Source organism: Danio aesculapii, chromosome 2 (genome assembly GCF_903798145.1).
Source record: "Danio aesculapii chromosome 2, fDanAes4.1, whole genome shotgun sequence".
NCBI classification, from domain to species: Eukaryota; Metazoa; Chordata; class Actinopteri; order Cypriniformes; family Danionidae; genus Danio; species Danio aesculapii.
This window is the reverse complement of record NC_079436.1, coordinates 37,767,008-37,783,256: the sequence shown is the minus strand read 5'-3', so window position 1 is coordinate 37,783,256 and position 16,249 is coordinate 37,767,008. Positions and strand designations below refer to the sequence as shown.

Sequence of the window (16,249 nt, the reverse complement as noted above, 5' to 3'; positions counted from 1 at the left end):
CCAAATAAGTGCATCACCCAGACTGTTGCCCAAAGTGAAACAAGGGGTTAAATCAGTCATGGTTTGAGCTGCTATATCATGGCATTCCCTAGGCCCAAGACTTGTGCTCGATGGGTGGGTGGGTCACTGGGTCGATGGGTGGGTCACTGCCAAGGACTACCAAACCATTCTGGAGGACCATGTGCACAAAACCGATCAAACATTTTATCCTGAAGGCGGTGCGGTGTATCAGGTTGATAATACACCAATACACATGAACATTGAAGTGAAGTTGAACATCTCCCATGGCCCGCACAGTCACCAGATCTAAATATTATTGAGCCACTTTGGGCTGTTTTGGAGGAACGAGTCAGGAAATACTTTTCGCCACCAGCATCACATAGTGACCTGAACTCTATTCTGCAAGAAGAATGGTTCAAAATCCCTCTGGCCTCTGTGCAAGATCTGTCATTCATAAGACGAACTGATGCTGTTTTGGCTGCAAAAGGAGGCCTGTTTCAGTGTCATTGTCCAATCCCTGTATATATATATAACAGCCACAAAAGGCCACCAAAATCAATATAAAAGCATGATATATATTGATGGTTTGATGGTTCAATCAAAGAGGTCTATAATACCTGGACAGCGCTATCCTTTAGCATTCCCATTCATCTCATTATCTAACACAAACTTTGAAAAGTTTCTATACACAAAGTGGTTCAAGCTCAATGTATTGTGGCACACGGTCACACAAGAGAAGAAAATAGAATGTTTCTGCAATATCAATACAATGTTGCCTTGCAAGCACCATTAACATCACTGAAAAAAAAACATCAGCTTACCCAGATCTCATACATGTTATGGGGCTGCATTTTCCTCAATGTTGGCCTGTGGAGACATTTTCAATAATGCTCTATAATGATTTTACGTTTTAATCTGGAGTATTTTTTTAAATCAGTCAACACACCTGTCATTGTCTTCAATGAATTTGACAAGCTCTTTCTCACTGTAGGGTTTCCCAGGGATGACAACGGGTTTATCCATGAAGGGCTCATAGAAGTCCACCTCATTCAACTTCAAGCCTAGTTTCAGAGCAACCTGAAAACATACATTGCATCGGTTTGATCAGGGATGGGCAGTATTTATGATACATGTATTTGAAATACATATTTTAAATACAAAATAGTGTTTTGTAAATTGTATTTGATAGGGTTGATAAAAATGGGTTAATATTTTGTATCAAAATACTTTAGTGTCTTGTTTTATTGTATTTATAAAATACGTTGTAAGATGACATGATAAAAATGCACCCGCTGATTGGTGCTTTGTATGTTATTAACTCTTCCATTTAAAAGTAGAAATGAGAAAAAAATCTTGGGAGAATGTGTATACTCTACAAATTATAGTAGTTTTGGATGGATCGCTGATGCCAAATATTTGTAATTTAAACAAACTAAGTCCTACATGAAAATAACTTATAAGTCCAACAGTGAAAACACAACGACTCATTATCTGCATTAAATGGTTTAAACTGTATGAGATTGCAGGACTTTTTGTATTAAATTATCTACAAAATATGTACAAAAATGAAAATGAACAGTCATTTCACACTCCTTTGTAAAAGTATTTTAAAAATACAAAAATACAGTATTTTATTGTGATATATGTTTTGGCTACTGTATTTTGTAGTTTATTTTGATACACTTAAACCTAAGGTATTTGGTTTTTTATTTTAAAACACATTTCAATGTATTTTTGCCCATCCCTGGGTTTGATCAATGAAGAAACTGTTAGATTTAGGTTGTTGTTTTTGATGAGACGTTTAGTCATAAAAGTGCTGCTTTTAAAAAAACATTAATGCAGGTTTACTATTGATTTCATTAATGATGTTTGAAGTCACAAAAAATGTATGAAGCCACAAGCAGTGTGAACATGCATAAAATACTATTACACCAGTGAAAATTGAAAAGTGAAAGCAAAGAATTTTGTTAATTAAACTGGGATTGGTGGCAACAGAGTGTGCACTTTGGGTGTTTAAAAGATGAAAAATGGCAAAAAAAAAAAAATAATAAAATAGTAACTTTCCATTTATACATAAAAAAGGCCACATATTGTGATTTGATATTTTCTTTTACACTATAACTTGGTGAGAGATAAGTAAAATTACAAAAAATTCATTTTATACACAGGGTTGTGCAGAATACAATCAATTACCTTTGGATTAAAAGTGGCAAAGAACTTAATGTGTGGGTGAAACTCCTCTGCTGCGTCCTCATATTCATGGTAGTCTAAAATTCACAAGACCACTGGTGAACGTTTTATACAGTATACCAACTTAATAGTTTAGCTTACAAAGGTAAAAAATCCCATTGCATGTTCATTTGATACATACGGTCAGATTTCGCATTCTTGAAGAATCCCACCAGCTTGATATCCTCTTCAATATTATCGAAACCTTTCATTTCACGCATGTTGCCAATGATCTCAACTGGATCCTCAATGACCTGGGAAAAAAAGTCAATCAGGACAGGAAGTAAAAGACAGACTGTTGATGTGAGGACCAAGTCGGAAACAAAGTGAAGAGGAAGGAAGTCATTTAAAGATTTGAAAGAAAACAAAAAACATATGAAGTTGATTAAGAAGTTGCTTGATGTTGCTTGATTAAAAGTCTAACAAGAAACAGGTTCATGTTCATTACACATACATCATAGATGAACTCCACCAGTGTGTCCGCAGCAAGCTCTCCATCGTACTCGATGACCTCATCCTCAATGAAGATGAAGATACTGTCAGCTTCATCCAGACCTAAAGAGCACAAACAAACTCTGAGAACCTGTGGATATTTGTAGACCAATATGGGAAATGTCCACAAGAGGTCATGTTTGTTCTTCTGCAAGTAATTATGTAAAAGACATCAATATAGCACAAAAAACTGCAAACTTTATCCAATATAACTTTAAAAAAAAGGTAAAAAAACAAAAATCTATCATCCAATTTCTTGGACAGAAATATCAGACATTGACATTTTTGCATTAAAGGGATATTTCACTCAAAAAAAAGAAAGGAAAATTTCTCATCCTCATCAAGTCGATGCAAAACTCTGGCTTTGAATTTCTTTTTTTGTTGTGATGTAATGTAATGTGTGTTTATATAGCACATTTATCATGTATACGCCCAAAGCACTTCACAATCATGAGAGGGGTCTCTCCACACCATCACCAGTGTGCAGCATCCACTTGGATGATGCGTTGGCAGCAACAGGACAACGGCGTCAGTGAAACATGATAGAGCCAATTTGGTGGAATGCGAATGATTGGGAGACCATGATTAGTAAGGGCCAATGGAGGGAATTTGTCCAGGACACAGGGGTTACACCCCTACTCTTTATGACAAGTGCCATGGGATGTTGCTGACATGAATGTTTTTGTTGATGTTATTGATATGTGTTAGAAGATATTTTGGTGAATGCTGATAACTGTTATCAAATTACTTACAGAGTAGGGAAAATACTTTGGAAGTGGTAAATAGCTACCAGTTTCCAACATCAAAAATTTTATGTGTGTGCCCATTGTAATCTGTATGCACTCCAAAAAAATATGTTTGCTGTTTGCTCAAACTACCTACTTAAAATGAGCTGAAACAATACAATTTTTTGGAGGGACAACTTAATAATTTTATGTTCAATTCACTTAAATGTGTAAAAACTTCTTAGTTCGTTTAATTCCTCCATGTTTTTGTCCCAACACAAATCGATTGTGTGAAACCCAACATTTTATACAGTGCGTTGTAGGGACCAAATATACCCACAAATATAGTAATACCAGTAAATTTAGATTTTGTGGGGACATTTCTCAAAAATGTTTGGTAGGGAGTGGAGGGAGAGTAAATCATGAAAGAATTTAAATGTTTCGTTGAAAAATCCCTTTTAGTAGACATAAATAAACACAATATATTTTATTGATGCATAACATAAACCTATATATATATATATATTTATATGAATTTCTATTTTAGATTTTCTCTTCTGTGGTGTATTTTTTATGTTCAAACATTCAATGTTTTCAAATCGAAATGTTCATATACATCAGTAAAATAGTATTCACTGGAGTAGAGTCTGTCACATCACAGATATGGTCATATTTACTGAATGTATGTACGCACCTAGCTTTTTGGCAACAGCTTTGTCCGTCTTCTCATCGAGTAGGCCAATTCCGATATCTTCATCATCAAAATCCGCCAGGACTTGTGCAGCAAGCTGTGTAACAAAACAATATGATTTTAATGGTATTCCATTTCCTTAAAAAGTATGTGTGCTTTAGTTGTGAATAACTGCGTTGAGGGCTGTTCATGTTTATGTGGAAACACAAATGTAAAAGGACTACTTGTTTTAATCTTCTTAAGGTTTGTGTCCTGTTAACACAACCATTATGTTCTAATTATCAGCCTTAGAGCTGACATACAAACACACTGTGTTGGACAAGGACAGCACATTTGTTTTCTGCCTGTGCAGATATTTCAGGCTATGCTGTAAGAACTGTAGTTAGTTTGGTCTACAGTCTTACATCCATAAAAGCCGTCATCAAAAGCGCTGCTCCTGCACTTTCTAAATCGGTGTGAAACTTGACCCGACTGATGGACAGCTGCCTCCACCAATCGCAGGTCTATGTGTGCCTGCTGAGCTGGAGGAACAGGGGACTGAGGTGGAAACAGGTGCACCAAATTTTATGTGGAACTAAAGTGAAACAGATTAAACAATTGCTCCTGCATTCATGTAGATTCACACACTTTCCTTGTCATTGGTATTTTTATCCATACCTTTATCTCTAAAATAGTTTACATAATTTAGTAGCGTCCGCAGAATATATCAGTGACTTATATATAATAGCTGATATAATACCAGTATAATAGCTGAAAAATGACATTCTGAAAGTCTTTTCCATGCAGTACATTGACAATGAAGAGTTTACACTTCATAAAGGATGCAGAACTGGCATAAACTTTACAGAAAAATACACATGATCTTCCTATGTTCAATATGATGTTGAAGTCACACATGTGAAACAAACATGAGACCTGGTTTTGGAAAATTGTAATGTGAAAAGAAGTGATCATGTGATGATCAAATCTTCTATCAGTCAACATTACACATGTTGCTCATCACTTGCTCAAGGTGATTGAAATGGCACTGCAAATACTTCTAACAAACACAGATATCTATGGTGGGGTATATATATTTTTCATTTTATATGCAAAATTATTAATACTATATGCAACATTAATCATTAAACAAATCTTGTGAAACTCTTCTGCTAAACTGCAGATATAAATTATCATATTAAATAAGATTTGGACGCAGTTACTGTATCTTGCTCTTGCATGTTCATGAAGTGCTTCAATATGGTAGACACCAAGTTACCTTATTCAAAATATGCACAGATATTTATGTTTTAGATGTTCTGACCAAATTGATTCTTTAACTGAATCATTGAGAGTGTGGAGATTATAAAAAAGATTTTTAAAAATTATCGTCCAATGTCTTTTTATAATTGATGGGAGAGTTCACACAAAAGAAATGAAAATTTTAATCAATCTACTCAACTGTTTTTGAACTTTTATGCATTTCTTTCTTCTGTTGAACACAAAACAAGGTATTCTGAAGAATATTAATAATCAGCAGGGATTTAATGGATGTTCAAGTAGAAACAAAATTACTATTTTATTCATGGTAATGACATGGAATAAAATAATTTCCCCCTTGTTTTTATCTCTACTATTTATGCTGGTTTGGAGAAACCTGTGTAAACAAGAGCTTTTTAATAATGTGTTATTGCCACAGGCCCATTTAGCCTCCAATAAAAAAAAAAACTAAACAATTCTGACAAATTTCTGCAAAGGTTCTATGAAAATGTGTAAAATATAAGTAGAAAGAATTACTGCCAGCTCCATAGCTAGTTTATGAGACTAAAAATGTACAATATATGTTTTCAAGCTACTAAAAATCTCAATAATTTTCACCTTTGTACTGTAGAGTTGCATTTTAAACATTAAAAGTTGTTTGAGCAGATTTTAAGGTCCTACAATGTAATTCGAAAAGCAAACAAATGCAAAAACACCCATGAAACACAAGCTACAGACAAACTGTATTACAATATTTAGTCGCACAGTTTTTAATTTACTTTTTTATACTATAGGAATCAGATTTTAAAAGTTTATCCAAACATTCCAATCTGTATCAATATTTGTTTTTTATCAAATGGTTCTTTATCTATGTGCAACAATATCAATATTATCTATAGTAAACAATGTTCTCTTTTTCAATGTGCCTGATTGTATGTCTTTAGTATTATCTAATATCTCAATGTTTTCCTCACAGTTTAGTCTACTACGTTAGAGCTCAAAGGTAGGGGGGGAAGAGGGATATAAGTCTGTTAATCAAATCTAAAGCTAAACTCAGCTAGAGGCTTAAGGCCAAATAGATCTTCTCGGCTATATAAGGTGACCCACAAGAAGCCACGAGTCAACAAGAGAAGATATCTGCAATGAGTTTGCTTTTGCAAATCAGAGTCTGTGTAGTGGAAGGAGGAGGAGACGTTTACTCCAATACAGAGCCAGAGGTTTGATGTCACCTTTATCTTCTTCCTATTTGTATCCCTCCATCTTTTCCAATCAAATCTTTAATATAAAAACCTCTGCATTGAATAATAAACAAGTATTGGAGTTTATAATAATAACATAATTAAGAACTTTGTATTCTCTCTATAACTGCGTTTACTCATATTTTTTTGCGAGCAGAATCATTTGTTGATCGTTAAGTTACTTTAAGCAGAACACTGGTGTAAATGAGAGCATATACCAGAGTTTCTATAAGGGCAGAAAGCAGATCTTCTGTTATGAAGCATCGCAGGCCTCTGGTGCCCAAACAGCTATGACAGCAATGGTGTCTATAATTAGCGCTGTGCAGTGATCAGCCGGGACTATTTTGGCGAGGTTCTGGTGACGTTCAGGTTCCCGGGATCCGCTGACAGGTACAGTAATGTGCCCAACATTCGGCACTCTCAGCCAACACTGCAGATTTCATGTGCTCACACAGGCTCTTATAAGCTGTTATAACTCATGTAACATTACATCAGCACCTGAGTACAGTGTATTTAGGAGCCACACATGCTAGTCATACAACCGTCTGAACAGACAATGTATGTTTTACACCACAAATTACTTTCAAATCAGAGGTCTATTTAGAAAAATGACTGTGTGCAATATTATATTTTGAACAACATTGACACATACTGTACAGTGCCTGTGGAAAATCATCATACCCCTTTGAAATAATTACATTATTTATAATATTATGTTATTGTCATGTTATATATCATGTTATTTGTCAGCCTAAAATCAAATCACTCTCCAAATCACCTTTCAATCATTTAAAATGTTTGTTGTAGCCTTCTCCTAACATGTGCCTTACTAAATCTTTATCTTGAAGGTCTTTGAAAGCTGGGTGTAATGTGAGTAAAGGTTTAGATTTTCACAGGGTATGATGATTTACTATAGGCACTGTATATTTTAGCAAAATAAAGTATTTAATTATAAGCAAGTTTTTAAGTAAATAAATAAATGTTGATTAATTTTGTGGCATGGTCATTTAGACAGTTACACACAATATCTTATTTAATCTTATTATTCCACACAGTAAACACAATAGATCAGTGCCTGTTGTCTCTTGAGGACTACCACTGTGAGCTGTGCACAAAGTGTTCAATAACAACAGAGGACTGTTGCTTTGTGGAGGTGACAGCATGGCTAATGATGGTGTAACCTTTTGACCACATGAGCTGAGTGATATATATATATATATATATATATATATATATATATATATATATATATATAGTGCTCAGCATATATAAGCACACCCCTCAAACATCTCTCTTTTAAATTCATATTTTTAATAGGAAGCTATACAATATTATATTTGTGCATACACATTAGATTAGTCAGTACTGAAGCCAAATCTGGAGCTTATCTAACAAAAGAACTTACAATAACGGTACAAAAACAAGTGCACCCAAATTTATATGTTATAGATAATATTAAACACAACTTTAAAATAGAGGAAAAATTAAGAGAAGAAAAAAATTGAAAAATTTAGTTAAAATTTTGCAGGTTGCAATTTTTTTTGCAATATTTAGCTTTAATTTAATTGTATTATCTTTCAATTTCTAAATATGTTTGGTGACTATGTAATTATTTAATAAATATATCTGTTTAATAAATCTGTTTTGTTTAAATGCACCAAAATACACTGCCTATATTGCCTGAAAAATTGATAAAAATGTCATTTTCAAAATGGGGTGTACTCTATTATGCTGAGCACTCTCTCTCCCTCTCTCTCTCTATGTTTTAAATTAGCTCATTTATTAAATTAGCTATTATAAAAAAATATTTATAATTGCAAATTTTAACTTATAAATATACATTTTAAAATTCAGTTTTACATTTAATATGTAAATTTATAAATTAATTTTATTAAAAACGAACAAAAACAATTTTTTATACTTTTAGTTAACTGTCAACCATTGTCGATTCATGTTTTCTTATGTAATCTAATAGTTTGGCCCCTGGCCTTGTCGTTCAGGCCCTATACATGCAGTCCTAACATAAATCAGGCCAGCAGCTGACAATTTTGCTTATGTCACAAAATACTATGTTGAATACAGTGTATCACACTCAGCTGTAGGAGCATGTGACCCATATCAAGTATTTCACTTTTTAAACAATGAAGTTAATAGTATATATTTTTGAAAATACTGCAAATGCATTTTTGGATCCTACTTACGATTAGTCTTGGTGTCCACTTGTGGACAAACCCACAGTCAAAGCATACTGGTTGAAACCAGAAAGACAAATTCCTTTGAAAAATGAGCCATTGGAGCTAGTGCTCAGGGTGCAAATTTACTGTGTGGCATCAGCAGATTTGTGAACACAGACTCCATACTACAGAGTGCTCTAATGGCTGGAGGAACCGACACCACATTCCAATCTCTGGTGTAGAACTGCTCCTTCAAAGTCTTTAGCAAGCCCATAGAGAGATCTGTAGTGTTCATTTAATGACCTTATAACTGTCCTTTGTCATGTTTGCACAATCAAAAATAATGGACACTAACAAATGCTTGAAGCATCAGAGCAAATGCAGTTTCAGTCGCATCAAATAGGAAATTGAAATGCAGCTTAGTTTATAACATCAGTGTAACTCTGCATGAACCATTCGAGCAGAGAAGTAAAATAATATGTGCTAAAAATAGATTCATTTTCCTGTACTGCACTCTGCTAAATCAAATGAGAAATTACTTTTGCTGTAATTTACATCTAACATACAATGCATTTATAATGCAAAATATGGTGTAAACACCTCAAAAGGCATGATGGAAAGCTGCTTCATTTTATATGTCCCCTCAGCCATATTTTTTACTCTTTACTTAAAGTGTATGCATCTTGACTGGCTATATTTTTAAGATTTACTAAAAATAAATGAAGAAAGAAAATAATGAAAGGGTTTGACCTGTTATTTATATGTTTAGACAATATTTATTAACATTGTGAAACATTTATTTAATATACAGTCAAGCATAAAATTATTAATACCCCTGCCAATAGTTATTTTAAAGTTTTTTTGTTGTTGTTGTTGACCAGAAATGACACAAACTTCTTCCAAAAGATAAAAAGATGATCTACAAGAGGCATCATTGTGGGGAAAAAATAGATATCTCTCAGCTTTTATTTACCTTTGAACAAAAAGTGGCAGTCAGAATTTGCTAGGGCTTATATATATATATATATATATATATATATATATATATATATATATATATATATATATATATATATATATATATATATATATATATATATATATAGTTGAAGTCAGAATTATTAGCCCCCTTTGAAGTTTTTCTTCTTTTTTAAATATTTCCCAAATGATGTTTAACAGAGCAAGGAAATCATCACAGTATGTCTGATAATATTTGTTTTATTTTGGCTAGAATAAAAGCAGTTTTTAATTTTTTAAACACCATTTTAAGGTCAAAATTATTAGCCCCTTTAAGCTATATTTTTTTCTCGACTGTCTACAGAAAAAAACACTGTTATACAATAACCTGCCTAGTTAACCTAATTAACCTAGTTAAGCCTTTAAATGCCACTTTAAGCTGTATAGAAGTGTCTAGAAAAATATCTAGTCAGATATTATTTACTGTCATCATGGCAAAGATAAAATAAATCAGTTATTAGAAATAGTTTATTAAAACTATTATGATTAGAAATGTGTTGAAAAAAATCTCTCCGTTAAACAGAAATTGGGGACAAAATAAACAAGCGGTTTAAAATTTAAGGGGGGGCTAATAATTCTGACTTCAACTGTATATATAAATGTTTATTTTTAGTCTTCATTTAAACTTTAAATATTTTGGGCGTAATTTTATATACTTGTCATTTTCATATATATTTAGTATTCTTTCTAATATTATTCTTTCTATTCATTAACAATATTGCTTTTTCATCTAATATTTATTTTATTTTGTCAGGAAAAGTATAAGCTTAACAGTAACAATAGTTATGACATCAGTTTACAAGCGGTTAGTTGCAAATATGTTCTGTTCTAATTAAAACGCTTCACAATATCTAAAATCTAATGATAACAAGTTTGCTTGAATGAAGACAGGTTAGTCTCACAAATAAGTACTTAGCAACTTCATATCAAGTGCCATCGTTCGCCATCACAAATTTTTGTTTATAGGTAAAAGCTGTTACCAGTGTAACTGTGGGCAAACGTGAAGCGTAGATGTAAATGAAGAGTGTAATCGAAGGGCGGCAACACTCTTTATTTACATCTACGCTTCACATCTGCTTACAGTTACACTGGTAACAGCTCTTACCAATAACTCCCACTTTCCCATTGCCCAAACCCACCTCAAGGGCCAGCTCCTCAATCTGAAACTGTTTCTGGGCGACTTTGCTGGATCCTACGTGCTCATGGTAGTACACCACCATCACGTCATATTTCTTCATCACAGACTTGTAATTCTTGGCGTTAAGTTCGTGAACGCGGTCCTTTCCATCATACTCTGGGATGTCCATACCTTTCTGGCCCCATGACAGCTGCCCGAAGGTCAGGAGGAGCCCAAGGAACACAAGGTTCCACTTCATGATTCAATACTTAAAGAAGGGAAATGTGTAGTTCCGCTGAATTTAAAACATAAAATTGGATTCGAAAGGACCTGTGATCCCCGCCACCCAGAACAGACAAGACCAAGTCCTGAGGCCCCCTGTTTGAAACACCAACACACGGCTAAAAGAGACGAGCAACAGGGTCCAGAGCGTTTTAGGGGGTGGGATTAGAGAGAAAGAGAGAGAGACTGATAGACTGATATGGGAAGAAGAGAGAAAGAGAGACTGAGATAGATTGATATGAGAAAGAGAGATAGTGAGATTGACATGAGAGAGAGAGAGAGAGAGAGAGAGAGAGAGAGAGAGAGAGAGAGAGAGAGAGAGAGAGAGAGAGAGACTGAAAAAACATAGATAGAGACAGTAGGGCAGGCCATCTTAACCTGCATTGATTTGGATATGAATTTTATTAATTATTTTTATTACTATTGTTGATTTCAGGAATTGGATTTCTACTATTAACGAGGGCAATTTTGATCTCAGGAATTACATTTGCACAAATAGAAATTAAAGAATCAAAAATAGTTTTTTCACATGTTAAATGTCAACATTTCCACTGCAAAATTCAACTGTCGTTTCATTTGCAGCATACAAATGTTTGATATCAACAATACAATGGTCACAATGTAATTACTGACATTTTACTTGCAGCAATTAAAGTTCTGAACAAAACACTAGTATTATTGTACTAGTTTCAACTAGAAAGAAATTAATTCTTGACTTCAGCAGGTGAATCTAAATGGCAGCCTATGGTGACATATCTAGTTAAAGATATCTAGATAAAGATATCTATATCTAGTTAAAATACCTTTTTTGGTAATAATTTATAATAACTACACACTATGAATAATCTATTAGGCATTAGCAAATAGTGAATTCATTATTTGTTAAGCATTAACTCTACATTAACAGACATTAGTAAGCAGTATACAGTGCATCTGGAAAGTATTTATACTTTTTTTTTAAACTCACTTTTTCCGCATTTTTTATGTTACATTCTTATTCCAAAATGTGTTAAGTTCATTTATTTCCTCAAAATTCTACACACAATACCCCATAATGATAATGTGAAAAGAGCAAATTTCTTACAAATAAAACCCCTGAAAAATTACATGTACATAAGTATTCACAGCCTTTGCTCAATACTTTCTTGATGCACCTTTGGCAGCAATTACAGCCTCGGGTCTTTTTGAATATGATGTCACAAGCTTGGCACACCTGTCTTTGAGAATTTTTGCCCATTCCTCTTTGCAGTACCTCTCAAGCTCTATCAGGTTGGATGGGAAGCGATGGTGTACAGCCATTTTCAGATTTCTCCAGAGATCTTTAATAGGATTTAGGTTTGAGCTCTGGCTGGGTTATTGTCAAGCCACTCCACTGATATTTTGGTGATGTGCATTGGGTCATTGTCCTGCTGGAAGATGCACTGCCGCCCTAGTCTGAGGTCAAGAGCACCCTGAAGCAGGTTTTCTTCAGGCTGTCTCTGTACATTGCTGCATTCATCTTTCCCTCTATCCTGACTAGTTTTCCAGTTCCTGCTGCTGAAAAACATCCCCACAGCATGATGCTGCCGCCACCATGTTTCACTGTAGGGATGGTATTAGCCTGGTGATGAGCGCTGCCTGGTTTCCTCCAAACGTAACGCCTGGCATTCACTCCAAAGAGGTCAATTTTAGTCACATCAGACCAGAGAATTTTGTTTCCAAATTCCAGGCGGGGAGTGGCTTCCATCTGGCCACTCTACCATACAGGCCTGATTGGTGGATTGCTGCACAGATGATTGTCTTGTAAGGTTCTCCTCTCTCCGGAGTGACCATCGGATTATTGATCACCTCCCTGACTAAAGCCCTTCTCCCCCGATCACTCAGCTTAGATGGCCGACCAGCTCTAGGAAGAGTCCTGGTGGTTCCAAACATCTTCCACTTCTGGATGATGGAGGCCACTGTGCTCATTGGAACTGTAAACTTCCCCAGCCTTGTGCCTCGCGACAATCCTGTCTCGGAGGTCTGCAGACAATTCCTTTGTCTTCATGGTTGGTTTGTGCTTTGACATGCGCTGTCAACCCTGGGACCATATATAGACAGGTACCTTTTCAGATCATGTCCAAACAACTGAATTTACCACAGGTGAACTCCAATTAAGCTGCTGAAACATCTGAAAAGGTGAAACATCAGTGGAAACAGAATGTACCTGAGCTCAATTTAGAGCAAAAGCTGTGAATACTTATGTACATGTGATTTTTCAGGTTTTAGTTTTTTTATGAATTTGCAACAATTTCAAACAATCTTTTTTTTCACATTGTCATTATGGGGTATTGTGTGTAGAATTTTGAGGAAATAAATGAATTTAATCCATTTTGGAATAAAGCTGTAACATAAAATAATGTAGAAATAGTGAAGCGTTATGAATACTTTCCGGATGCACTGTATAACTGCAGATACAAATGCTCTATTCTTGACTTATAAGCACATGTATAAAGTGCTTAATGGTTGTACTTTCATACTTTGTTACTGATTAATTTTTCATGACTAAATTAAGTATCACATTTTTTACAATTCATTTGTTTTTAAGAGTAGTTGGGGCCTTTAAAGATCATTCAGAATGAGTTAGTAAAGGATTAATAACTTATTCAAATCAAAATGTATCTCTTATTATTCAGGCATATACTAATAGTTAATTTGTATGTTAATAAATGCTTTATTAACTCAACTTCATTCAGTTTTGTGACCTAATCTAAAGTGAGGACTATTTACAAATCCCTAATAAATGACAATTAAAGGCTCAGTATCAAATGAACAATACGTCTTTGCAATCTTACCTAAAAAGTAAAAATACTGTAAAATTTAGTCATTGCCGAATAACATGAGGTCAAAATATGACATGGAACTGGATAAAACAACAAGAATATAATAATTTTACAATATATTATGATACAACACTTCAATGTTATTTAGCGATGCTTAAACTGCAAAGTAATTTCATTTTAGTTAAGATTGCAAAGATTTATTTTTCATTTGATACAGTTTCATTTGTGTATCTTCAAATGAATAGAAATGAATAAAGTCGTATACTTTCTTTTTTTACAGTTTAGAATATAACTGAGCCTTTATTTGTTATTTATAAGGGATTTATAAGGAGACACATTAGATAAGGTCACAAAACTGGATGAAGTTGAGTTATTAAAGCATGTATTAACATACAAATTAACTACTAATATATGCCTGAATAATAAGATGCATAACTGTTAGTTTGAATAGTTTATTAATCATTTACTTATGCATTCTGAATAATCTTTAAAAACCAGCAACTTCTCTCAAATAACTGGTTTGTAAATGATGTAATACTTAATTTAATAATGAAAAAATTATAATTAAAGTAAAAAAAATACAATTAATAAGCACATTATACATGTGCTTTAGGCCCACACGGAATCTGCGCTCGCAGAATTCCGCAGATTTTTTCGCAAATTTCCACTGATTTTTATCCCATCAATAATTCTGTTTATTTACTTGAATAAATGTGTGTAAATCTATTTTTATTTCGTTTTTAAATTAATTACAGTAATATTATTGGCTAATATGAAAATGTTCATTTAATTTATGTACAATGTAGTTTGTACAGTAATATTTTTTGTCTTTTAGTAGATATATTATATGATAGACTTGCTTTGTTTACCAAATAATGTGAAACTAATTGGATTTGCATTTTAAACATTAAATAAAAAGTTAAAAAGGTATTATTTTTAATTTCACATATTAAGGTTTTAGTTATGATACTCCATAAATTTTTCCGCGGAAATCCGCAGATTTTTATCAAAATTCTCTGCAGAAATTGTGTCCCCAAGGTGTTTGTATCTGCAGTTATAAACTGCTTACTAACATCTGTTTATGTAGAGTTAATGCTTAACAGATAATGAATTGACTATTTGCTAAAACTTAATAGCTTAAACAGTTGATATCAGTAGTTTATATCCTGAATAGAAATCCATATGGCCCAAAAATAATAAGCAAAGTTTGTGCATTTGGTACAACTGAAGGTTAAGCATGAATGAAAGAGTATAAAGAATGAAATAGCACGTAATAAAGTTGAAGAGCTCTTAAGGCACACAGGAAGACGTCCTATGCCATATTAAGTGTTACAGCGCTCAGATCTTGGCTAAAAATACAAAACGTAGCCTGGAGACGGACGTGGGGTGGAGGGTGTCTTATTTGTCGCACTTGGCTTATCCTTGGTGCTAGAATGTGGCACTAGGTCAGTCCGGGACGAAGCTGAAACCTCCTTAGGTTTCACAGATGTCATTTTGCATTTTGGGCAGTCAGTTTTGGCTTGCAATTCTGCTTTGGCCAAAACGGTGCATATGATACCGACTAGCATTCATGGTTGGTGTGTTTATCAGAGCTGAGAATTTAGTTTTACGGCCTACATGTTCCATGAGCACACTACAGTTAGAGTATGAGCAAGATCATATGTGTGCGCAAGGTTGCTAAATAGCTCAAGATTACTTTACAAATTGAAAGACGAGAGGCGAGGTATTAATAAAAATCATGTAACGTGATCTTACATGTTCTCTTCGCTTCAGCCTCTTTATTTAGTGGCCTGTGGAGTTAGAGCCTATTTAGTCGTCAGCTGGTGGTTAATGATGAAGCAAAGCAGAACGTTTGAGAGAGATGATGTGATGAAAAGGGAGATGTAAGTGAAAGGATACTGCATATCCGGTGTAGACTGTGTCAAAAACATTAGCCTATTTAATCATAATCCTTCATTAAATGGTGATGACGTTTATTGGTAGGACATGATAACTTAAATCTATGCTATGACGCATTTCTAAATTACAATTATGGAGGGGGGGGGGGGGGGGTTATCCTTTATAAAATGAGCAAGTAACAAATAGTCCAAGTGACATTAAACACACACAACTTTTTAAATATCTGTAAAATTGCTTTACATAGTTAACATATATGCTAAATTAGGAACTAATCATTTTTAATTTAAGAACTTTTAGCAAACTAATGCTTATTAATATTTTCCATTATGGTGCCATCTAGTGGTA

General features: G+C 34.0%; 1 protein-coding gene across 1 annotated transcript in view; it reads right to left on the bottom strand.

Moving 5' to 3' along the window:
• Positions 1–11,364, bottom strand: part of casq1a (calsequestrin 1a) — a 15,575-nt gene extending 4,211 nt beyond the window's left edge. Inside the window, exons 1-7 of the mRNA XM_056478926.1 lie at positions 10,945–11,364; positions 4,141–4,234; positions 2,684–2,784; positions 2,372–2,483; positions 2,194–2,267; positions 947–1,077; positions 822–867 (exon numbers count right to left, since the gene is read on the bottom strand). Of these exons, the coding sequence (XP_056334901.1) occupies positions 822–867; positions 947–1,077; positions 2,194–2,267; positions 2,372–2,483; positions 2,684–2,784; positions 4,141–4,234; positions 10,945–11,181 (795 nt within the window). The 5' untranslated portion in view covers positions 11,182–11,364. The remainder of the gene's footprint in view (positions 1–821; positions 868–946; positions 1,078–2,193; positions 2,268–2,371; positions 2,484–2,683; positions 2,785–4,140; positions 4,235–10,944) is intronic.
• Between the last annotated feature and the right edge of the window lie 4,885 nt (positions 11,365–16,249).